Genomic DNA, 26654 nt, shown 5'->3' with positions numbered 1-26654 from the left:
GTTACAAAGAAGCGTGATGTCAAACATAGCAAATCTTTTGTCATCTTATCCCACTGGAATGTGTACACTTCTAGAGTAGAAGGGCAGAGATGAGATTGCCATTTTGATACCACTACTATACAAGAGTATTTGTATATGCCGCATATGCTGTTCTTAAGCATCTTGTTATAGGCAAAAGAGGGACCACTTCTTGTACGAGAAGCCAAAATTTTATTGTTTATGTAATTTAAAGATTTGACTGTATAACCAAAATACAGAAAACAGTTGATGCTAGTTAGTTCAAATGCAGTTTAAATACCAGATTAAAAAAATATAGATAATCAAAAATATTGTAGTTAAAAGTTGTAATATAACCTCCCTCCAAGTCTCTAACGCATTTTCTCTGGTGCTACATTTACCTCTCCACTGCTCCTCTAAATGTTAATGCTGATGGTTTTTGTCTTACAGAAAAGATGTGACAGCAAGTTGTCCTCCTGAGATACTTGGGAGAAATATAACATTCATGGTAGGGCTTTCTTCTCCTCTTTGTTGGGAGGAGCATGATGTTGCTGTTGATAGCTGCTTCCCCCTTGCTCTAGGAGCCACTTGGGCCCAACAATGTGTTTTTGCCATGAGGACTGGTGGGTTTACACCTGCTCTGCACTGGTAGAAATCACTGTTGCAGTCATAGGGCACGGGAAAAGCTGTTCAGTAACAAGGCTGCTAATTATTATTAAAACAAAAAAGTATTATCTTTACTTTTTAAAAAATAATGTTTCAACTTGCCTTTATGGCCTGTGCAGGAAATGACAGTTGCTATAACATTTTTTTCCCTTAGGGATTCAGATAACTTGCCTACATCTTACTGTGTTTTCTTTTCTCCAAACTGGGTAACACCCTTTGTCAGCTTTGCACATGTGCAGTTTTTATGTACATGTTCCTCAGCTCTTCTAACAAAACAGTATAATTAAACACTCAGATTTGCACTGCACTTTGTTGTACACCAGTTAAGTCCGGGGGGGTTGCCTTTGTTGAATTAATGGCATGTAATTTTTAGTTGTGCATGTAACATGAAAACAAAAACGTACTGAATGGAAACGATGCATTGATACTGTTTAATGCTATAGGTCTCTTAAGGCTTCAAATGTAAATAAAAGTAGTGTTTCTCTTATATATTATCTTTCTTCTCCCATCAATAAAAAATACAAGATATTGAAGTGTCTGCCATTTCCTGAGAAGTGCTGATTACCTTCAGATCAGATTGATTAACATAGGAATTTCCTTTTGATTCCAGTAGGATTTATCAGTGGCTGGGACCTCTGTGGAGCAGGAACATTTTTTTCAATCTTAAGAGATACAGAAAGTCAGTGTTGATTGCAATGATCAGGCTACACCCAAGGCTTCAACTGACAGCTAACGAAAGCTTAATTGATATTGTTTCTTCCCTAGAGGGTTTTCTTTCAGTCAGCACACAGGACGAAGAAAGGAAAGTGGACTGAGATGAAGTCAGGCTATAAGCAAAAGAATGAATGGCTAATAAAGCCCACAGTCTTTCAGGTTTTCTTTGATTATTATGTCTGTGACTGCATCAAACACAAACTTGACATTTTGGGTGTCCGTGGCACATGTCAAGTGAGAATATATCTCTTTATCTTCTTTCCTTATGTTCAGGTCTAGGAATTGTTTCTTGATGTAATTTCCGGCGTCTTCAAATGTATTTAGTCCTAGTGGAGAGAACAGTAAAAGAAAGAAAAAACACATTTCGACTGGAATTTCCTCACAGCTGCTAAGAAACAAGAATTCTTTTTTCTGATGTTTTTCTTTTTTTTCCCCTTTCTTTTTTTTATTATTTTTTCCTAAAGAGAATTAACTTCGTGCAGTAGCTATGAAAATTTATCTAAACTGCCCACCTAAATTTAAATATCAATGCCTAACCAGAAGTCCTAATTTCTGAAGTGAAATGCTCCTGAGTCAGTGTGAAACAATTAAAGACCTTAGAGGGAGAACAGAAAGGGAGAGAAAAAGAAATAGAAAGGAAAGAGCATAAATTCAAAGCGAATCAGATAGCAGACAAAATTGATGGGAGTACAAAAATTAAGAGATAAATGAAGGAGAAAGGGAAAAAATCACGTTTATATATTCAGTCACAATTTCCTCATGTAGCTTTTCTGCCTGTTGGTAGCACTGCTTTACAACAGCAGCAGGTATGGACACTGGTATCACTGCAGGGCTGGAGCAGGCTTTGATTCCTGGAGGCAGGCTGCTGCTGAAAGCCCTTTTTGGATCCTGTCCTGTCTGAAGCCTCAGGCAGTGCAAAGTGGTGAGCTCCACTGAGTTTAGGACATAATGTTTGAATACCTCAGTGAAGCACTGAGTAATTTAGGTTGCTGTGCTGATACGTCCTGGGAAAGGGAGTGAAGGAGCTGGTTTTCAGGAAGTGAGCAGAATCCATCTTCTAATAATATTGCTTTAAGTATGCTTCATTCTGGACACTCCCCACACACATTAGGTCAATACTAAAATACTGACAGGTTTCGGATTTTCTCTGGCACTTATTAACATGGCTTCATATATTCTCTTACATCAGCTGGGAACAGCTGCTGGGTTTTGTTTCCAGTAGACACTACTGTGACATACAGAAAGAGGCAGACTTCCTTTATGGAATGGGTTTTCAGAAAAGGAACAAAAAACTTGGGTTCAGTTATGGTTTGGGAGTCATAAGCACTGACTTGTGCTGAAATATGGGCTAGCTTCAGCTGTCTGAAACGTCTAGTTCTGTCGGTTTCCTCCACTGCCAATGGAAAGAAATAACCATCTCCAGACAGACAGATGACCCCTTCCTAGGACAAGCATGATGGGTGGGTGAGATGAATTGGATTCTGTGCATGTGACACCTACCATTCTTTTGGGAGAAAGGCCAGATGCTTAGGTAAGATGCTTAGTATTTAAATGGTTAAATATATGTAACCTGAGTCAAAGTCTCAGTCTTTAATGTGTGGCCTACACTCATCATCTGAATGCATTTTCTTCTGAAAACCCCAAACTTACCGTCATACTCAGGAAAGCAGATACTCAGATGAACTTTCGCTATTTTCTCTTGAAAGAGGTCTTTTTTGTTTAGAAACAGCACAATGGAAGTGGCTGCAAAGCACTTGTGGTTGCAGATGCTGTTGAACAGCTGAAGGCTCTCATGCATTCTGTTCTATTGAGATGCAAAAGGTAAACATGAGACTGACGAATCTCATCCCCATATGTCAGTCAGTTTTACTGTAATGTTCTTTACTGATAAGAACCAATATAGCATAATAGCCTTTAAATGGTTATCAGGGAACAGGAATAGTTCTGATATGCCATCAGAGAGTACATTAAAACTTAGCAGCAAAAATGGTTGTTTGTCTCTTCTGACTCACCACTTCTTTATCTTCCACCAGAACCATGTCATAGGCACTGAGTGCAGCGCAGAATATGATGCAAGTAACTCCCTCAAAGCAATGAATCCACTTTTTTCTCTCCGATCGTTGTCCACCCACATCAAACATCCTTTGCAGAAAAATAGCATATGTACAATGTAAAGCACTAACTTGTAAGGACGTAGTCATGCTGTTAACGTGCAGAGTGCAACTGGAGATGAACTGCAACCAAACATCCAGCTTATTGTCCGTTTCTATTCCAAAAGTTCAAGCAGTACTATATATAATTTACAGCTTTGTAGTGGACATAAAATGAAACATAAAGGCTTAAATACCTGCATATAGGAAATACTTTCAGGTAACACTCCATGTTGAGGAAGTGAGGCTCTGCATAAGAGCTCAATGAAGGACTCAGCCACTCAGGCAAGGATTTATTCAGCACAGAAGTCATACATGAAACATTAACAAAACCCCCTCAAATCCACAGCCATTTGTTCATAGTTTTACTTCCAGTGAACTGACACATTGATCAAGAAAACATATATATGGAAGCTGGTCACAGGTTGCCCCTGGTGTAGATCAATATTAAGTCACCTACTCATTGCCCTGGCATAGTCACTTGACTAGCTGTATAACCTGCAGTGTGGAGGTCTCTGTTCTGTCAGTCTCATTAGTTGCTGTTTAAGCAGCAGTTCATGGGAGCAGGAATCCCTTTGTGTGTAGAGAAGAAAATGTATGTCTGTCCTCCTCTGCGTTATTCCTTCATTATCTGCCAGAAATTACAACCTTTCTGTAGAGTCATATGAGCTTTTTATGGACTCTTTCTATGGGGTCCAAAGCCAACTGAGTGCAACTAGCTGGAACCTAGTTAGTTATGGCTCAGCTGAAGTAGAGCTGTCCTTGATTTATGGCATGTAACTCTGAAATAAGGATTATGGGGGGCAAAAAGCTTCAAAATTTAGTCTGCAGTAAAGTTTCATACATAATTGTATGAAACTGTATTCATTCCTGCAAGCTTTTAGCATATGACCCTGTGAATATTCATGAGAAGTTAGTTAAAATAGGAGAAGATCAAGGCAAGTCCAGAGGCAATGTTTATAGGCATTTTCTGTTATACTAACCTTAGTTTGCTGCTGTTAGCTCAGTTTAACATTAGCATCTGTAAATCTGAAGTGCCTCTGTGAGTGGTAGAAGATGTCTATCTGAGATGATCTTCTTTAACCAAAACAGTCTCTATATTTTCCCAGCACTCTTCTTGGAAAACTTAGCTACAGACCTGGGAGTAGCTGTATATTCATTTGTCCTAATGGTACATGTAGTGAGACCTAAAGACTAAAATAAAGCTTGCAAGATTTCAGTCAAACTGTTCCTAGCACATAAATGGAAATGACAGCAGGAGATGACCTATGAAGATCAGATCTTCTTTTAAAATTACTTAAGTATGTTTTGAGATCTTTAAATCAAAGTCAACATTAGTGAAATAAATTAAAGAACACATTAAAGTTAAATTACACTAAACCAGCAAAGTAACCACTAAGAAGACAGCAAAAAACAAGGGACGTTATCTGTGCAACAGAAATTCAGTTCCCTGAATTACAGTACTGGGATTTAGACTTTTACTGCACAGATACAAAATGTTTTCTGCCTCATTCAGTTCAGAAGAGGACAAGCATTTAGTGAATGAGGCATCTGTTCAAGTTTTCCTTTAATCCATGGATAGCTTGTGACCCAAAGCCTCAGTTGAGTACATCAACCAAAACTCACTCTGAATGTGGAAGTCTCTTTATAAATGCTTCTATGGTACTTATCAAACTAAGTGCAGAGTCATCAGGATCGCCAGCTGTTTTTGTATTGCCCTGGCAAAGCAGAGTAGCAGTAACTGGCTGGTTAGGATGGATTTATAGCCACTCTGTATCCCTACAGCAGCTAAAACCCCTCAGACTTTTTTAATGATTCTACCTCATATTACTAGAGTGCCTAAAACCACCAATGCATTTACTCATATAACACTACTGTGGCACATAGCAGAGGGTCTAAACACGCTAGGGAGTTTGTGTTTGTGATGGCTTTAAGAGCTTTTCTCTTGTTTAAAGACACCTGGGTAACTTAATTCTCAGTTGTGCTGCATTTCAGTTGGACCTAGACTCTAATACTGATCTAGCCTCAGGACTCGCAGCATGCTTGTCAGAGTCCAGACATGACTCCGATGATTTCTGTCTGCATCCCGATTTTAGTTCTTACATAAACTATATTTGTAACTGAAGGTGCTCAGATTTCCATTGCACAAAGCTGTCTGGAAATATGTTAATCAGAGAATAAGAAGATGATGTCTATGACATTGCACAGTAGTGTTTGTGGGTAAATTGCTGAATTTTCAGAGAGATCAGAGTATTGAGGTGACAAGAATTCATTTCTAAGGCATCTATTTCAGAATCTTATTTTGTATATGTAAACTCCATTGTGTCAAACATCTGTGTGGTACTATAGATGGTTTAGGAAATGTTTAATTGCCACATGAGGGAAAAAACCCCAAGCCAAATGAAAAATGTAAAAGTTATAATCCTGGTGCTTTATACATGTGTCTATCGCTACAGTTTCTTGCCTAGACAACATTCCAGTAACATGCACCTAAGACTTTAAATTAAGAATTAAATGGAACTCAGTCCATAGAGAAAACCATTATAGAATGCTAAACCATCATAATTTATTTAACTACATTTTCATGTGGAATTAAATGTTTTTAATTAGTTCACCAAGCATAACAAAATCTTGAGTATCTCAAAGTGTCAATTATTTTCAGTCAAATTTTTCAGAGGCATTATTTTCAAGATTTTTTTCTAATGCTAATACTGAAATTTCCCATGGGACAGAAATTGTTATTTTTTTGCCAAATGTAATGCATTCCAGTGTTAAGAGCAGTTATTTCCGCTCTTGAAGAGAGTGAAAGGTGGAGAGTACATGCAAATTAGTAGTCATCAAATGTTTTACATGCTGGTAAAGGCGTTTAGGTAGGCAAATTTCCTAAATGTCACAAACAATTATTCAAATGGCAGGATACAAATAATGCTTTTTAGACACATACACATGCAAAAATGTCGTCTTAGGACCTGATATTCTGAGATATTTTATAACAGTCCATTATATACTTAAGTTTGGAGTACTGGTACTAAAATAGATTGCTTTTTTGGCTATTGCAAAATATTCAATGAGTGGATTCAAAACTGTCACAATGGGATTACCAATATTATAATAGGTCAATACATTTGCAAATACACAAGAAAGATAAAACCACAGAAAACTGTCAAATATGGCTTTTGTACCTGAAGTTCAAATCCTTGAAAGAAAACTGAGTCTCTATAATCCCAGTTGTTTTCACTCGGGAGTGCAAAACATCTTGCTCACTAGGCACATAGTCCGGCATTGCTAACCTGTCCAAGTCATTGAGGTAACTAAGGAGAAAAGAAATTATAATTGCTAAATACAAAAGGTGAAATGAACATTAGAAAAATCACTTCACATCGAGCTGCTTTTAAATATTTATGTAAATTACAAATTTAAATAGAATATATTGCTTTTTTATACAACCTAGATCCACAATTCCGAGCCTTTCTTTGTTTGTTTGTTTGTTTGTTTTTCTTCCTTTTATATAGAAATGTAATTTAGTTGTTTATAATAAACATCTTTCTGAGAATTTCAGTTCAGGAAAATCCTTATTTTCCCAGGGATGCTGAAAAACTGCCTTGTCAGAATGAGCTTTTGTCCATTTGCTTTCAGCAAGCAGGAACTGCCATCACAGGGGAAGAACCACAAACATTTTTCAGAAGTAGATCGACCAGGAGTAATCACAGCCTGTTATCAGACCTGTTGTAACAGTATCTTCCTTCCTAAGTGAAAGGGAGGGCATAAGATTTTGGAGGAATTCACATCAAAGGGATGTTTTCTCTGCAAATCTATCAGTTTGCAAGAGGAAGGTAAACGACAGTTAAAAAATGTGTGTTTTGTAATCAAAACCAGAAGCTTCATTGAAGCTGAGGAGCCCCTATGTAGTCCCACAACACTCTGGAAAAGAGCAGATTATCAGGTTCCCTTGTCTGGCATACAGAGATAGAATCTGTATGATATGAGAATCCAGACCAGATCTTTGAATCCTGTCCTTGTCCTGTCAAGAGACATTTCTCCTGTCTCTTCCAGGGTCCTGCAGCTCTCTCAAAATGGCTGGAGAGAGCCTATGAATCCTACCAGCTGGTCTAGGAATCAGCATCAAGAGGTTATGAATTGGGAAAAGGAAAAGAAGAGGTGATGTCTGGGTGGCTTCCTACCTTTTAACTATTAATATTCAAATAAAGAACAAAGACAAAAGCAAGAATCCACATACAATGGCTGAAGCATTTTCAAGCTTTTGGTGTCCCAGCTGCCACCTTTCCATTTGACAAGCAAAACACAGTCTTGCTAATGTTTCTTAGGCTTCATGCCTTTTTGTCTTAACTCTCTAACACAATGTCTGCCCAGCATGAAGTTTCTCCTGTTCAGTTTAACCAGACAATTAGCAAAACAAACCTCAGAGCTCATCATCCCTGTCTGCAATATTTAATACATCTGTAAGTAAAAAATAATGAAATAAATAAAATAATAATAAAAAAATTAAAATAAAGTAGAATAAAATCTCTTTCTTTTTTTTTTTTTTTTTTTTTTTTTTTTTAATAGAGTCTTCCTTATGGAGATTTCTAAGTAATACTTGGAAAAGGGATTTTCTTCCATTTTATATTGAACAGACTGGAGCAAGGAGTGCTGCAGTTGATCTGAGTAATTCAATGTTTGCTCATTATTTAAATTCAGGAAACATTATTTTAATATTTTAATTTTAATTTTTATTTTTAATTTTAATTTTAATTTAATTAGTTTAATTATTTAAATATTTTAAAATATTTAAAATTATTTTAAAAATGCAATATAGCTCTGATTCTCTGAGTTGGGTCTGAGGCAAACTCATTTCAACTTTGTGGGAAGAAGACACAAAAATAATTTTGCAATTTATAAAACATGTATGAACTAAAATAAACACTGGAATACAAAATTCACTATAAAGATATGATAGTTCTTAGTCACAAATACCTAAGTTCAGTTCAACACAGCCAATTGTAACTGTATAAAAAAAAATAGCCCAAGTTAATTTGCTAGTTAATGGAGCAAGAAAGGCATCTTCAGATTCTTCTTAGAGCTGAAGGCAGCTCTAGGGGAACTATCTGCAATCTGGCTCCCCATTGACAAAGAGGGAACAAAAAATAGAGGGTTACTTTAAATGGTTTCCTTGGTTTGATTCAGGTGATAAGACTCTTGCTCTGAGAGAGGCAAATGACTGAGCAAGCAAGAAACGAGCAAGAAGCAAGCAGAAGTAGTACTGGTAACTATACAATGAAATCCCGCCTGGACACATTCCTGTGTAACCTTATCTAGGTGTTCCTGCTCTGGCAGGGGGATTGGACTAGATGATCTTTTGAGGTCCCTTCCAATCTCTAACATACTGTGATACTGTGTGATACATGGTTTATAATCCTGATTTTTCCCCTTTCTTACCCATCACTCCATCTTAGAAGATGATTAATTCCAGGTGAGTCTAAAGAAGAAATCCCAACCAAAGTTGATTTTCTATTCAGAAGATCTCATTTTTTTCAATTAAAACACCCAGAGGAAAGACAGTGATCCAACTTCATTAGCATGAATTAATAATGAAAAGACTCAGAGAAGATAACCCCAGAAAATCAGAGTTTACAAAGTATAATTCAGTACTCTGTGTAGGAGCTGATTCACAGGACTGAGAAACAGGAGTTTGGTTTTAAAAGAAATGGAAATGTAGCATTAGATTCTTGACTGACTGTAGCTGGTTTTGCCCTGATCATTAGAAGCCTAGCAGCAAGAGCATAAATCAAGCTGATTTTAATGGTTCAGAGCCCAAGGCTAGATTTTCAGAAGCTTTGGCAATGAAATGAAGACAAAGGATTAGCAGGATTTTCGGAAGAATTCAGGCAGATGAAAAACATATCACTGTTGTTTCTAATGTGACCAGCAATAAATAATGATTATTGTCTACTTTGCAGTCTATATGAGCTCCCTTAAATTCTGAAAACCACTGCAGGTTAAAAGACACAGCCCATAACACTGAGAAGGAATTACCTTAGACTATCTTATTTTGTTTTTAGGCAACAAAACCTAATCTGCAAGGCATAATGTACTAGCATGTATATATATACACATAGATATATATGCATATATAGATGCATATATATGCAGGTAATATATATTTTTTCCTATATTAGGGTTTTTTTGTTTGTTTTTTGTTGTTTATGTTTGTTGTTTTTGATTTCAATAAGTATTTTTCCTTTTAATTATGATGATTGACTTGTTAGAGGATTTTAGTGCTGGAAACAACAGTGTGGCCTGTCAGAAAGGAAACAAAAGATTGCTCTGTGCCATTCCCATAAAAATACTGCCAAATCAGGCACAAATCAACACAGGCAATATTTTCTTTGCTCAGGTATCTTGCATAAAGGTCTTCATTCTTGTTTTGAAGATATAAAGAGATGCAGAATTTTTAATATTTTCATGGTGTAGCCCTTCTAGCTATGTAGCTTACATTTTCATATAGCCTGTATAATATTAATATATAATATTAATATATAATATTAATATAATAGCCCATATAATAATAATATAGCCTATTTTTTCGTGGAAGCCCTTCTAATATCTGCTTTTACTGAGCTATCACTGCCTTCAGCACTCAGGGCTCCTGACTCAGCCTTCTACTATGCCTTTCACTGCTGAACTGGACGCCCAGCATCTGGTGTGGCGCCCTCAGCCTGTAGGAGGAGCTGCAGGAGCAGGGAAACCTCCAACTGCAGACCTTGGAGTATGGTCCTGAGCTGGAACAACCTCTGCCCCAGGTCTAGAGTCAGACTCACTGTTGTGCATTCAAGGAAAACTCTGATGTAGGTGGCACCTCCCTGCTCCATCCTGTATGAGCTGAGGGAGAGAACACCAGGGCAGGACTGCTGTAGCCTGCAGGAACAGTTGCAGAAGCAACCAAACCAGGAAATCCTGAAAAGTCTAAGCTTACTGACTCCATGTAAACTAGGAGATGTACCCCAGCTGAATGGTGACCTTTAGTGAAGTCAAAGCTGAGCAGCCTTAGTCCCTTGTTTATCTGCCTGCCACCTCCCAGGCTGCAGAAAGAGGGCTGGCAGGTTGGAGAGTGGCTGCAGCATGGCTGGCCAACACCAGCTGGATGCTGAGATAGTAACAGCCCAGGGGATACCCACCCATGTAGCCAAATTAGTTTAGAAGAAAGTTTTTAGTTTTCTCCAGATGTGTTTAGCAGCTTGAAATCCATACATTCACTGGACAAATTTAGGTAAAACCTAAACTGTTTCAATTCAGTTTTTGCCTCATTTTGTCAATCTTATAATTACATAGCAAGGGAACAGGGTTTTGGGCTGCTTTTTTTTTACAGTTTAAGCAAACTCACATAAAAAAATTTTCCTTGTTTCAACTGGTTTCCTTCAGTTAAACATTTCTATTATAAACATTAGCCAAAAAAACCCTCATTCTTTTTTGGTTAATGAGTGATAATTTCCATAGGCTATTCTGCATGTGAGGAACATCACAAGCCTTCCTATGTTGTCATGGTAGAGGCCACCTCAGCTGTTGTCACCTACTAGGCTGCCGAGTCATTGAGCTGGTACTCCGCTGCCCTTGCGAAGCAGGCCTGGATCCCACCATCACTCCACAGTTGTCTGATGAGTTCAACCAACTCAGAAGACATGACGCCATCCTCCAGAGTTGTTGCCATGGTATACAGCTTCCTTTCATCTTCCTAAAGAGAAATTTCAGTAAGTATTTTGCAAGCAGACTGTGCTCCTCCACCGCCTTGAAGATGTGCTTGGTTTACAATGAGTTGCAGGGGCAAAATTTCTCGTTTTCACTAATTTTTCTAGGAACCTGTACTTGCCTGTGCATGTAAACATCCCTTTACAAGCTCACATTCCTTTAGTTAATGTCAGGATTACACTTAAATTGTGATACACAGAGTTTAGCTCTTGTTTTTGTTCATACAAGGGCTTAGTTTTACCTTACCATGAGTTCACAGAAAGTCCAACTTGGATGAAAGGCATTTATTGTAAGAGAAAGTAGACTGATATCAAAAACTAAATTAAAAAGGATATTTAAAAGTTAAACCTGTTATAAGTGCATCAAAGCAGAAACATATAGCTAAATATATCTAATTAACGTATTTGGAAGATAAAATTTATAGCTTCTGGCCACAGTGAAAAATGTGGCAAAGTGAATATAAATAATGAATGCATTTCCCATATGTTCTTTTATTTGGGAATGAAGAAACATGTAACTGTATAAAATCCCAAATAATTTTAATGTTTTATTCTGGTTTTTTGTTTTTTTTTTTTTTTTTTTTCCTTTTGCAGTCAATCTAAAAAGACTTCAAGCAACCTCTTACATTAAAATATGTCTTTTGGAGGTTAACAGTTTGAGAATGTACTGTGAATTAAAAGCACTATTAAAATAGGGTCATTTGATACACTGTCACAGTAGTGGATAATTATAGAATGTAATTCCTTCCTAGCTGTATGAGTAGACAGCTGAAGTGACTTGCAGTCAACAGTTGCAAAAGTATAAATGGATTCTGACAGACACTGTTTTGGTAGGGAGTATGTTTTATACAAAAGTAGGCAACATCTTCAAAATAATTTGTAATGAATTTATTTTGGGAATGTTCTGTATCTTTGTCTTTCAGTGGAAATTGCAGTTTATGGAAACTTTGTAAAACCCAGAGACTGATCAAAACTGAAATGCTGCAGGTTTTCTAAAATATTGGAGAAATACAGTCATCATGGATAAAAAGAAAAAGAGGGAGGGCAATAATCACTAAGGCATTGCCTTTACTTGAAAAAGGAAGGCGAGCAGCCATACAGTTGCTCTTCTACATTAAACAACACTGGCTGTGTTTACACCCCATCAGCTCACTGAGTGGCGAGATCAGCAGAACTGAGTCATGGTTTCTCCTGCGCAACCCACATCTGTCTCAAGGGCTGCTCGCAATGTCACACACTTCTTGAAGATAAGGGTTGGAACATTCTCTCCTTCTAGATATCACATATCACTTAATGATTATAGCTATCATCCTACAATGTTGGATTTGTTGGTTGAATAGCCTACAAGAAGCCTTGAGCTCAGATTGAGCTGAGATCCTCCAGGTGCACAATAGATGTTCATTGATCGCTGTGCAAAAGGCAACAACTGTGGATTTTGATGCTTATGTAGTGCTAAGAAATGAACTGAGCTATTCAACAAAAGAAAAAATTCCAATTCCCAGTTCCTCAGGCTGTGAAATCTCTTGAAAATAATGTCTATGAAACTGGTGTAGATGATAGGCAGTGTATGATCATGTATATGCCTCTTAGAAAGTTTGGCAGGGCTGAGAAAAGAAGCTGAAGTACTGGAGCACAGGCAGAATATCTCAATTACAGATGGCAAACAGTCTGGACTACACAGTGGATATTAGAGGATGAGCCAAGAGCTGCGGCTAAGTGCTCCAAGGTTCAGCTGCCTTAGGCCATGTAAACTGGCGGATGGGACCTTATGTCTTATATCTGTCTACTACAATTGAGGAGAGGGGCCAAGCTGCAGTACATTCACATGGGTATATTTTCTGTTTGCTGCTTTTGACCACTGTTACACTTGTTTGAATGACTTGAATTCATGGACCCTTGAGAATACAAGGAGAAAACATTCAGTTTCCATTTTGTGAAACAACTGTAAGAGCTTTAGTAACATCTGAAACATTAGTTTATAATTGTTTAGGTCAAAGTACCACATGTCATTGTAATGAAATGTAGACTTCTGGAACAGGAAAATCTCTTTCGGATAAGCAGATATAATTCTCTCTAAGGTAAACCTCTAGGGAATAGGCAGAATTTACCAAAACTGGAACCGGCTGATATTCTGAGAAATTCTCAGAAAGGTTTGAATTACAGGTAATAGATTAAATCATTACACTGAGAAGTATGTGCTTTTCCTTTACTTCTGTCCCTGAAAATTCAGTGTGATTGCCAGAGAATAACAGGTCTTCTGACTATGGCTTTTCCTCTATGTGCTTGTACATAGGCTTGCTAACTGTATTAGGAAGGTCAGACTCCACGTTATTGCAAATGGGTTAGTTCTGCATCCATACAACAGGGAGGTATCTGCTCCAGGAGCAATGCCAAACTGAAATATTCCCAGCATGTCTGGATGACCCTTCCTTACATGGCTGAGACCCAAGGCTTGTTCATAAAAGGGTAATATTTATTATATTTCCCAATAGCAATAAATAAGTGACTAAGGAGCTAAGAAAAGGTTCATTTTCTTTCTCTTTCTTTTTCTTTCTTTCTTTCTTTCTTTCTTTCTTTCTTTCTTTCTTTCTTTCTTTCTTTCTTTCTTTCTTTCTTTCTTTCTTTCTTTCTTTCTTTCTTTCTTTCTTTCTTTCTTTCTTTCTTTCTTTCTTTCTTTCTTTCTTTCTTTCTTTCTTTCTTTCTTTCTTTCCTTCTTTCCTTCTTTCCTTCTTTCCTTCTTTCCTTCTTTCCTTCCTTCCTTCCTTCCTTCCTTCCTTCCTTCCTTCCTTCCTTCCTTCCTTCCTTCCTTCCTTCCTTCCTTCCTTCCTTCCTTCCTTCCTTCCTTCCTTCCTTCCTTCCTTCCTTCCTTCCTTCCTTCCTTCCTTCCTTCCTTCCTCTGTCTGTCTTTCTGTCTTTCTTTGCAAATTGAATATTTCTTTTATAACAAACAAAATGGCAGTTCATGCAAAGGTATGACCTCAGGCATCAGCCTTGAGAAAATAAAAATCAGTTACAGCCTCTTGTCACATATAATTCAAGCGATACTTAGTTTCTGCTGTCATAAAGCAAATATGAACCCTCTTTGTTCTATAGTCTCTACTATTATATTACAAAAACTGCATTCTAATGCAAATTTCAAGAGAAAGGCTGTCATACTCACAAGTCTAGCTGGGTTTTCATAACTGATTCCTAACATAGTCATTGCTTTCACGATAGACAGGATAGACTGCACTGTGTTACTGTAAACGACAGGTCTGAACTCCATGCGTTCTTCGTGGGTGAAACCATGTTTATGGATGATCCTAGTGCAAAAATAGAAAAAAAAAGGTTTAAGGGATGTATTAAAAACAGTAATGAAAACTTGGTTCAATTGCTTTTGTGGTCAGTGTGAGAAAGAACTGAATCCATCTGGCCCTTGAAAAAGCTTTTATCAATGGCTGATCTGCCTATTCTGCTGGAACAGGTAAACAGCAGTTTCTGCAATTTCATCAGGTTAAATTCATGAGGTTGTTATTGGAATCTACAATGTTAGTCATGGGCTGTCACATTGCTTATTTAACCATTTTTATCCAGAATCTTACATAGAGTAAAATCTTATTACAAAACACTGTGAGGTTGTTCCTCAAGAAAACAAACCAAAAAATTGTTAATATTTCTTTGTATATCGGCTACTATTTCTAGTTACTGAAAGGTGTTACTGTTATCTACAGGTTTTGGGGACATGCATGTTACTCCAGAGAATATAGCTTGTATTCCAGAGGACAAAGAACCTTAGCAGTCATAGCAAATTCATTTGACAGAGGAATTATCATTTCATAATCCTCCTTGACTGGAAAAGGGCATGTGGTTAAAGTTCTTCAAGATCAGTGTGCAGAATATACCATGACTGAAAGATATCTTTTTCCTTAACTTGTGAAGAACGATGAAAACTTTACCCGTTTTGGAGTAGCATACTCTCAATAACAAATTGGTGGCATGATTTTGTGTGTGTGGTGTCCACGGCAGGCGGGTTAGATATAGATGATCTTAAGGTCCTCTCCAACCCAAACCATTCTATGATTCTATGAATGAACATACACCCAAAGTGCTTTGTTTGCTGCTGGAACCATGGGTGCATTCTTCCTCACTTCAGTTATTCAGAGATGAAGGCCAGGTAATTGCATAAATAATTTCTGGGGTCTGGAGTTTGTTTTTTTTCCCTGTCTCTTGCTGGAGATACAGTCTGGGCAGAGCTATACAAGCATAAAGGGTTGATGGGAAAGGATCTGGCAGGTTAGCCCAGAATAAGTATAGGTGTGTGTCTTGGGGGGACTTTCCCTTCAGGGGGAAAAGTCAGCCCTGTCAGAAAAGAAGTTGCTCTCACACACACATTTAAAACCCAGATCGAACTCAGTGTGTCTTAACATCTCTATAACTTATGAATGTCAGAAACCCCAAAAGTGTCTGTAGGAATAACATCTGTAGTAAAAAAACGGTTCCCTTCATGTTTCCCCATTCACTTCTAGACCAGGCAAATCTATAAACTCTGCTTTGAAGCTTTGATTTTTTGAATGTTGTATTCAGCACAATTTCAAATGAAACTGCAAGATTCAAAGGAATCCTATTGAACTTTAGAGAAAGAAAAAGTGGACCCATGTTATGCAGTCTGGTACCTTTGCACTGGTACTTAAGCAAATTCTTGTCACTCTTCCACTTACTACCTGTAAATGAAGCATTTTTTCTATAAATAATGGAATAAAATATATAGAAACTCAAACCCCAGGAATTATTTGAACTTGGTTTAACTACTTTGTGTGTCTCACACTGATGGCCATAAAAGGATTTCTGGGGAAGATGACTGTTTTGCCTTTGGCTGCAAAAATCTAGGACGCAAGAGAAGAAAAGGCCCTGAAACAGTACACAAATGGCTATTTAATATCTTCATGCTTTCCCTTTGAAGAACAAAGGAAGAAAATATAAGATCCTGAAATAAAACTAGATTTTGTAATTGCAGACAGAAAACTTGGTTTTGCTTGAGTATTTTCATGTTGTTTTTGTTTTATATGGTGTGGGTTTTTTGCTTTTAGGTATTTGTTTTAAATACTGTATTTACGTCTTCTGGAGGAAGGTATGTTCACCAGCCTTTTAAATCAACAGGGAATTTTGCTGCTTTTATTAAAGATCTGTCATTCTTAAGGAAGGATTGTAAAGCAGGCTGACATCATTTAAGGCCAGAAGGAACATCTTAGCAGATGGAAAATTTTGTTTCTTGATGCTCCTTGAAAAAATGATCAACTTAAAAAAGTTAATGCAGGATGCTGAAGGCATGAGGTGATAAGCTGCAAGTCATAATATCTAAATTGTGTTTCTACTGGACATTAGTCTCCTGTTTTGTTTTGTCTTTCATGAAGGGAGGACTTCTCACCAGGTAGGTAGAGTTGATTCAGTCTCAACAGACATGATGAGTTGTCATATATTTTGGGTCCTACTCTTCATTCGCTGAATTATTTGTGGTAGGTTTGTGGTGCTATCTTAGAGCATAACACAGAAATACTCAACTTGGCTTCAAAACAGTTAGATTGCACATTGGAAATTATCTAGTCAGAGACACAAAGCTCCAGAGAACCTTTTCTTTTTTTCTCTTTTCAGTTATGTCTCATAGCTATCCAAACCTTTTTAGGGCCTTGCAGCATGTCTATATTTTGAGCATCAGAAATTAGTGTGCAAAGCTAAGTAGAAGGATTTAACTTTGATTGAAGTCTTCAGTCTGGAAAGAATGAGGTTTATGAATTAGAAAATTATATTAATAGGAGTAAAATTACCCTGATTTTGGCAGAAAGTTGTATTTTCAGCAAAATTATTGCTTCTGTAAGCAACTATCAGTCTTCTCTAGAAAATTTTATATTTTAATGAAAAATTAATAACTGAAATTGGGTTTTTACTGAAAAATCTCCTTTTTTTTTTTGGAAAAAAGTCCCTGGTTGTGACAGAAGATGACATTTTATATGAAAAATTTTAATTTTCATTAACAGTTTTCCAGTAAAATAATTCATATTTGTGATCAGGTTGACAGCTCATAAATGCACAGGGCTTTAAAGATAACACTCAGCTTTGCAGTTTTCTACCCCTTCCTCACTGCTGTTAACATTATAATCCTTCTTAGAGTGTATAATTCAGAGGAACATCTTTAATCTGCTCCTATATGGGGAAGCTTTGAACACAATGCATTTCAATGGTTGTCTGAATAGGGAATGTCTCCTGATTGGAACACAATCAGAGACAAAATAATCCACCATTGAACTGGAACAGAAGATGTTAGTAAAGAATTTGATGGATGGTTTTGAATCTGTCTTACTACAAGTTGAACTGCTTATATAGAAAATTGATCTTATGACATAATATCTTTTACTTAACTCTTTAAAATGCATTGGTGAAAACATAAGAAAGTTAAGAGAGCTTAAATTTGGAATAGTATTACTGATTTCATAAAACAGTCCACTTGGACAGGTCTAGGAAGCAGACCTGGACACTGTAGATGAAAACAGGGCTAGATACGACAGCAATATTTCAGCAGGTTACACAGTAAAGGAGAATCTTTGCTGCCTGTGTAAGTATAATCTCTTGAATTCAGGTGGGTTATCTGCTTAAACCAGGTACATGAGTAGTATTTCGGCTACCCTTGAAAGAATAACATGAATTAATTTAGTTTTAGCCTGTTAGACTATATATGAAAATATTGCTATAATAAATTGTAAAAAGACAATTATAAAAGGGCAGATTTGACCTTACTTAGAAGCCAGGCAAATAAAGCTACTGACTTCAATCTGTGTGGCACCGTGTGCACTTTGGGCAAACATCTACAAGTATTCTTGCAGTAGGTTTATGGTGCAGTCACAAGCTCTTCCTAACCAGGTACTCAGTCCGAATTAGAACAGGGATTTCTGCATTTCAGCTTGTACAAACCTGATTTTCCCCTGATTGATGAATGTATGAAAACTTTTTAGAGTGATGCTTTCCTTGCTAAAAGCAGTTCTCATGACTGTCCCTTCTCATGCTAGATGGTGGGTAACAGCTGTTCACTGTGTAGGCTGGTGGCTAAATATGTTCACATGTTGCCTGTGGAAGACCTAAGAACAATCTTTGTAACCTCTGGCAGGAGCTGAAATAAGACTGTTGTGACCAAGAATGACCTACAGAGACCAGTTTGAAAAAAACCCCAAGAAACAGACTTTGCCCTATTATACAATGTGAATGCTTCAGTATTTTCTCTTGCAATACAGTGAAATCAAATTAATAAGAAACAAATTAAAATTTAACAAAGGAAGATGAATCACATGATATGTAATTAAATTGTGGAGCTACTTGCCATAGAATATTGTGCATGTTATTAGTTTACACTAGTTCAGAAAAGACTCGAGAAATGTAGGCATGGGCTCTGAGGCTGAGGGCTACTGAACACAATGATGCTATCTGGTTCAGAGTGGTGCCTGAGCCGCAGATGAGCAGATACTATCAGATTATCCAATGGAAGTATTACTGTGTGTTTGCTTGTCTGATCTGACAATCTTCTGTAAGCACCCTTCATTAGCTACTGCAGGAGGCAGGCCACTAGTCTAGGTGGGTCTGCTGTGCCTGGTTGTCTTATGCATTCATGTTCTCACTACAGTACTGTAACTCCTATGAAAGCCAAAGAGGAAACTTCCCTGATCAGCAAGAAGTTGGACCAGTGCATGATTTGATCAGAGAAATCTGATTACCAGTCCAGCCGTGTCTCATAGTCACTCCGTGTTTTTCTTTATGTGGTTGAATGAGAACTTGATTTGAATGATGTTTCTTTGCATTTTATTCAAATGAGTATAAATATTGTAATAAGACATTAGCTACAAAGCTTATACTACAAATGCCAAATTCGACTACTAGTATGAATATTCATGTACTTACTTCATTTGCTTTACAATAGTGCTCTTTCCTGACTCTCCAGCACCTGCAGGAGGGGAATGTTGAGAAGATGTGATTGACAGTTAAGTAGCAAGTATTAAAAATAACTCTCTGAAACAGAATTTTGTATCTAAGAATTTTGTATCTATGAAGAAACATGGATGGTTTAGATCCCATTGTACTAATTAGAACCTTCGTTAGTGTCTACTCAGACTTACTGAAATCTTGGTAAAAATGTTAATACTAAAAAAGGAAAGAGATGTCTGAAAAGAAAGGAACATTCAGTCAATAAGGTAAAAATACAGACTTTAATTAACAAGAAAATAAAATATGGGTCATATTTTGATTTCATGTCTGCCAGATAGGCATCATAAAAACTACAGCTTCTGACATTAGGTGATTTGTAGCTGCTCATTTAATATGTATCATGACCTTTTGGAAGCCAAACCAGACAGGTCCAAGCTCTCTATCCAGCCTTTATGAGCAACTGGAAAAACAGAATATGGAGACTTGCATGTGGACTAGTTCATGATGCAGATGCAGCACATGAGCAAATGTCTTGACACTGGTATGCTAGGAAGTGATGCGGCTGAAAGTGGGAAACCTGTAGAGCAATGCAACAGATCCTGCTTGGGAACACCTCTGCAGGAAGTCTCCAGAATGAGCAGGGAGGCACAGGCATTTGTTTTGTCAACCAGCTGCAAAACTAGTGTGTAAGTCTGGTCAGGTTATGTATGGTTAATTTGTCCTTCTTATCTCATGGAACGTGAATAATTACAACAAAAGCCTTCATTGGAAATCAGTGCTAGTGACTATCATCTTATGTCAGTCAGAGTTCAGTCTTAGCAAAAGCAGCCAGACAAGAACTGGATTTTGAAAGCACCTGAAGAGAGGATTTAGCTATAGCTATGAAACCATTGGACAGCATTCATCACTGCTCTGCTTTTCTCTTTGTATGCTATGATTTACCTCTCTGGATGGTGTCAGATACTTTTGACAAAAGAGGAAGTCTGAAGCATAGGTATTTTAACTGAGGGCTTCTCAGTGAATGGAACAAACTGATTACAGACTTCATAAACAGATTTTGAAAAACGAATATGATTTACATGACAGGGATTAATTTACCCAAATGAAGCCAGCAGACAGCAAACCATAAGCAAAGCATTTTCTGATGTTAGCAGCAGAAAGCACAAGAGAAAAATGAGCCTATGCAAAATGGGATGATGCTGCCATCTGCCACAGTTTGGAAAAAATGCAAATTTGATGTAGATCATTTATTATCCCTTCAATGCCCTTCTGAAGAACTTTGTAAAGCCTTGTCGTCAAGGTGGCATTTGCTACAGTTTTTGTAGGAAAGAGAGCAGGCTGTGCTTAGAATGCATACATTCACCCCATGGGAAGATGCAAGGAAACCTAATATAGAAATAAAATGCTCTTCCAGATCTGAAAGGAAAAATTAAAATAGAGCAGGAAGCATAATTTATATGTTTTGGCTACATTTTTCTATCTCTGATCTTCCTTAATTTATGATCCAGTAATGCCTTTATCTACACAACAGATGACTTTCAGACATTGGCATCACTCTGGAGTATCGTGTTAGTCGTAGCAGCATTTGCATGCCAGGAAATAGGTCAGAAACAATTTACTTTGCACCTGCTTCCTTTCTTCCTTCCCCATCCTGTGCGTCCTGCTCTTCGAGCCAGGGCCCCATGGTGGGACAGCAGGGACAAGGGTGTTTCCACCCGCCGTGGTAGCCATCCTCTTGCAGAAACAGTAGCAAAAGTGCATCATGACAGCCGTTACATGACTGCATGGAGAGCTGAAGGCAGCTTCTCTTTGGTAGGCAGTAAAAGGGCAATTACAAAGTCCAGATTTTCTGAATAAAAGACAAGAACTTAGGCCAAACTCCATCCTGTCCTGGTGCTTGGAAAGTTTAACTGGCTTTTGAAAAACCGTCACTGTGAAGATTTCTAGCTCAGCCTGATAGAAACCAGCAATAATACGCCACAGCCAATATTTTGCATTTCATGTATTTAAGATCTTCTAGCTTTTTCTAATTTACCTCTGATTTCTCTGTCTCTGTTTGGATGCCAGGATAAAAGCACAGAAAATAAAGGCATAGAAATCTCGGTCAATGCCTGAAACTCTGGCACCACTCCTGAGAACTGAAAGATGTCCCGACTCCAGTAAGGTCAATGGATGTTTGCTCTCACACTTTCTCCCAGAGGTCACGTTTACTGTGCCCCAGGACATGTTACATCCATCTTCAGTGAGGTTCTGCACAGGCAGTGTTCCAGCAAGCTATAACTTGTCTCTCTTCTTGCTTTGGATATTTCAGACTGCACCTTATCATGTCCCAAGCCCACTATATTTCAGGGTATACTGGAGCTCCAGAGGAGACTCAAGAAGAGCCGTGAAGTGTGGCTACAGGCACCGAGCTGCAAGGGAACCTTACCCAACAGTCTAACATTAATCGCCCCATTGCTCTGGGAGTGCCTACCCTCTTCCCTGCAGGCCACCAAGGTATATAGACAGAGCAGAAATAGACAAAAATATGGAGGTGCCTGAAAGCTGCTGAGGCTCCCTCAAATTCAGAGGAGAACAGATCCCAGGGCCTCAGCTGTAACTTGGTGTTACTGTTTTTCTAAGAATTTGAATAGTTGTGGGAATTGGGGAGGGTTTAAGCCCTTTTCAAGATTAGCATCTGCTGCGCCATTGAAGAAGGGTTTTCTTTTATATTAAACTGCTTTTGTGTCTCAGATCAAAAGCTATTGTCTTCTTACAGTTATTATTTATGTGGAAGTATAGCTTTGGTTTAGAAATGTTTCCAGAAGTAAAGGTAAGGAAAAAATCCAAAACCTACTGCCTGAATATTTTGTTTGAAACCTGTCACAAAAGGTGCTGTCAATGACATAAAACAGCAAAAGGCAGGAAAATAAAATCTTCAAGCTGAAATCAGAAAATGTTCCAAACCGCTGATTGAGCCTTTTCTATGCCATTCAAAGCTCTGGAAACTGAACTAGACTGGAAATTGTATCTTCCTGGTTCTCTCACCAAACTCAACAAATTTTCCCCATGAGAGCAAGAAGCTAGATAAAAGATCTAAGATCTAGCTCTCTTGAGGGAATAAGTTTCTTAAATGCTGCCTCATAATCCCCCAAAAAAGGAAAAGGTGTATTCTAATCAATAGGACTATTGGATCCTCTTAGTGCTCAGTCTTTGTTTCCAGTGCAGGTATTAATAACAGGAACTTAACCTGACTTCAGTAACTGATTCATTTAACTGATTTTAAATGCCTATACTATAAATTTCTACATCCAAATTACTTATCAAAGACCTCTTATAGTCAGTGGAGAGCAATATTTGCTACTAAAACAAATGGACAAACAGCTTCATTTTTTCTCACTCTGAAGCAGATATTTAAATTAAAATGGATAAGTTGTGCCCTAATAGTGAGTATTTCTCAGTAAAGTGAGCTGAAGATGAGCAGCTTAAATGAGGGTGAGTTTTGTCCTGCCACTGAAAACTGTACAAAATGAGGCCATGGAGTAATGCTTTGAAAATAAATAAGTTCGAAGTATTAATGCTTATGTAAGCTGAAGCTACGTTCCTGTTTCTGCGAGACATGACTGTGAGCATCAGGCTGTTCTGGCCATGTTTGGAATGTGTGCTGTACTTTGCACACAAACAAATCGCAAGCTGCCCTCCTGTGAAGAACATAAACTGTGGGTGATGTGGTAAGCAAGATATGGCCCTGATTCAAAGGAAATTAAACTTTCACCTTGAAGTTTTTTCCAGACTCACGAAGCAATCTCATTTTTTTGAAGTCTAAGGCCAGATTTGCGAAAAAGGTGTGGGCATGGGGATGGCCTTGACAGCATAGGAACACCTACCTCAGAAGACTTAACTCTCCTGGTTCTTGGACAACTTGTAAGGAACCTCAGAAAGTGGCATAATTTTACCCCGCCCCCAGTTTACATGACAGCTTTTATTGCATGCCATATAAACTGTAAATTATCACCTCAAAACAGATAATGTGTTTGCCCAGGTCACAGAACTTTAGGTAAAAAAACATGGTGTCTTATTTTTCTGCATAGAATTTCTTCTTTGCAAAAGGGCCTATTGGAAAATGCAGAGAGACCAGACTATATATTAAATAAACCTCTCAGGAAATGGTCAGAATATGTATTTTTTGTATTCAAAAAAGGTAAGAGCATAATGATCACACTGAAATTTTTTCTGAGTATTTTCTATCAATCTGCCTACTGCAAAAGAAATACTGGTGACATCTCATCTGTAATACAGAGGTGACATATAGTCTAAATGAGCAGAAATCTGGGACTAGGCTAGTTGGCTCAGAATAGATCTGACCTTGATTTAAGAAGTGTAAAATTTTAATCATTTCTGAGATCACCTCAGATGTTTGGAAAGGTACAGATCTGAACACAGCAGATTTAATCTTCTCCTATCTGGCCTCTTCACTGGTTGGCTGTAAGAGGTTATATGATGCCCCTTATACACATTGCTTCAGCAGCTGTGATTCCAGGTGTTTAAGAGACACTTTCACTCTAGCTGTGCAATTGGCTCAAAACACTCACATTTTATCCACCCTTTTCATTTTGAGAACAAGAAAATTCGAGCTGTTAAGTATGTAATCTTTTTTTTTTTCTCTCTTCAACATGTTTTTTACTAAGTCCTTATGATCTGTTGTAACAGTTCTCCAGGAGAAAAAAACCTTTTTGAAGTGTTAACTACTGACAAATTTGAACTTTTTCATGTGTGATATAAGTAAAAGAAGATACTGTAGAAATACATTCTATGAAGAAAACTTCAGTGAAGGTATTTTAGATTCTGATAATCATCTTGTCTCATAGAAAGAGTGCTTGGATAGGTGATGAAACTGTAATATGTTCAGATTTGAAATGAATGAAGTAGAAGTGTTTTTCACATAGCTTGCAATTTATCTCCAAGTATTTTACTAAAGGTATCTTGAGACTTATATGAATAGTGTCAGAAGCAGACTGGTTATATACATTAGGAAACATTTAAAATTAAAATCCATAATACTAAATGCATACATAAGCTCTGGGAGGGGTAATTTAGTCTGCATCCTGGTGGAAGACAACCTCCAGTGTTATTGCCAAGACATGAAATCTTGAAGATAAAAATATATCATTAAAATTCTTCCCTTATAAATATATCTTCATCTTATAAAGTCCTCTTTATCCTATAAATTCCTCTTAAAGGAATTCTTATATCTTTCTCATGGATCGGTGTTGGATAAGGCCAGAGAAAGGATGTTGAGGTAGATGGGCCCTGGTTCTAACTTGGTATGCCAATTCCTTTTCATAAGAATAGGTTGAAAATATCAAAACTTTATGAAAGTTTAAATGAAAATATGATTCTGTTGTTTGACCAACCCAGGCTTGCCTCAGTAGGGGGAATATTTTGTTTTAATGTGGCAGAGAAGATCTTTGTATTCACTGGACTGAGAAGATTTGCAAACCACAATCTGAATGTTGATGGTACATAAAGTGCATCAAACTGCTGCTTTCCCACTATTATTTGAGAAGTCAACATGGTTTTGCTTTTCTCTTATTTCTTTATTAATAGTAGTAGTTAGATTCTCAACAGGTATAAATAGACCTTTTGCATAAGATGCAAAACAACAGAGCTAGGCTGATTTGCTTTATCTAAAAGATCTCACTAAGTCTGAATAAGTATCAGTTTAAAAGCCCTTGTAAACATTGCAGTTACAATGCAGGAAAAAACAGATATGTGTTAATGATCACAGACTGTTTTATTCATTTTGAGAAGCCAATGTAAATTCTCATAACAGGCATCATACTGTTAGAAAAATATTAAGACGGTGACAGTATTAATTGTCTTCTTGGATATTTCTTGTAGGCTACTCAGTACCATGGGGAAAATGAGAGAAGTCTAAAGCTGCATCAAGAAAAAAGATAATTTTTGCCATTACACCTGCTATCTGTTAATAAATTAATCATAGGATGGATTAGAAATGGTAGTCTGTGAGAATATTCATCTGTATTCAGCTAATTTCATTACCTTCCGTTCCACCCTCCACAATATTATTTTTATACATCAAAAAACCTGTTTCTCTGTCACTTTTCGCTTCTGTAAAAAATTAAGTGCAACAGTTTGGGAAATCAACAATATCAATATCTATGACACCTGTGGATTTTCTATGAAACCAGTTATCTCATTTAATCCTCCTGCAAATTAATGAATATAGGTCCATTAAAAATATAAGGAGATAAGCCTGTGCTACATTCTCTATAAATAAGCATCAGAACATTCATTCTAGCAGTAGGTTCTCATTTTTCAAATATTTTCAAAGTCAAGGATTTATAATATTTAAAATGGAATATATGCAGTAACGTGGCCATTTCCAGCCTGTTCCTTGTGACTGCATGAGTGTCCACATGAAGACATTTTGTGCATTACAGGACTGTCTTCAAATAAAACAGTGAGAGGTGAGAAATTCACTGTACCAAAATGTAATTCCAGAGCAAAATAACCAATGGAAAAGCATTATAAGCAATTCTTATTCTATTTACCCAGCAGTAGCAGTTTGACCGTCCTGGCTTCCCTCTCTGCATCTGCCTGGAGTTTCTTTTCCAGTTCTCTGGATCTCCTGGCCAACTCCTTGCTCTCAGAACTGGCTCCACTGCCCATCTTGAGACGTTAAAGATCCTCTGTTCGTCCAGATGATTTACTTCTTGTCAGGCTAGTTGCTTTAATTCAGAAGAAGGACAACAGCCTGTGCTTAAAGAAATCTGAATATCCCATTCAAACTCTGTGTTCAACCTCCAAATAAAAAGGTCCCTTTTCACATCTCTCATGATTTGGAGTTGCAATAGTCGAGGCTTTATATAAGTACATAGAAACATACTGTTATGACGTCATATAATTAAAATGATCCATTCAATAGCAAAACGAAGGTATGGGTAGATCTCTGTCCTTGTCTGGACAGGTTCCAGCTTCACATGCATCAAAGAACTGTGCAGAATGTCTTGAAACAATAAATTTGGAATAACTCTGCTCAAGGAAAGAAAACCATCTTTGAAGAATTTACATAAATTATTTTTTATCTTTCTTAGTGGTCATGGCTCTAAATATACATATAATCTTTGTTTTGAAAAGACAGAATTTGTATTTATATAGTTAAGACACATTTTGAGTTATTAACATGCAGAATGTTTGCTACATTTTCATATTATGGCAAGTACATTTATTTTCTTGTAATGATAATGGGTACTTTACTGCCTTTTGTAAATCTCACTAATGTGCAACACTATAATTAATTTTAATATTATACTTATTCACCTAATAAAGTGTTTCAGTTATATAAAACATACAAATATGAAATTATTTTACAATTCTACAATTATTGACTAATAGTAGTCAATGACACTCTTTACACTGTAGAAGTTTACAATGCTTA

At 37.2% G+C, this 26654-nt stretch overlaps 1 protein-coding gene across 1 annotated transcript; it reads right to left on the bottom strand.

Moving 5' to 3' along the window:
• Positions 1 to 1485: 1485 nt before the first annotated feature.
• On the bottom strand, positions 1486 to 25885 carry GNAT3 (G protein subunit alpha transducin 3; the record flags this gene model as incomplete). Its single annotated transcript, XM_080623921.1, has 8 exons — positions 1486 to 1703; positions 3028 to 3181; positions 3390 to 3519; positions 6710 to 6838; positions 11099 to 11256; positions 14430 to 14571; positions 19190 to 19232; positions 25768 to 25885. 8 exons carry the CDS (start codon positions 25883 to 25885, stop codon positions 1513 to 1515), a joined length of 1065 nt encoding a protein of 354 aa, XP_080480047.1. The 3' UTR covers positions 1486 to 1512.
• Between the last annotated feature and the right edge of the window lie 769 nt (positions 25886 to 26654).

This window comes from Psittacula echo (genome assembly GCF_963264785.1).
Source record: "Psittacula echo genome assembly, chromosome: 1".
NCBI classification, from domain to species: Eukaryota; Metazoa; Chordata; class Aves; order Psittaciformes; family Psittacidae; genus Psittacula; species Psittacula echo.
Note: the sequence above shows the minus strand (reverse complement) of the source record. Positions and strands in the feature narration are given on the sequence as shown.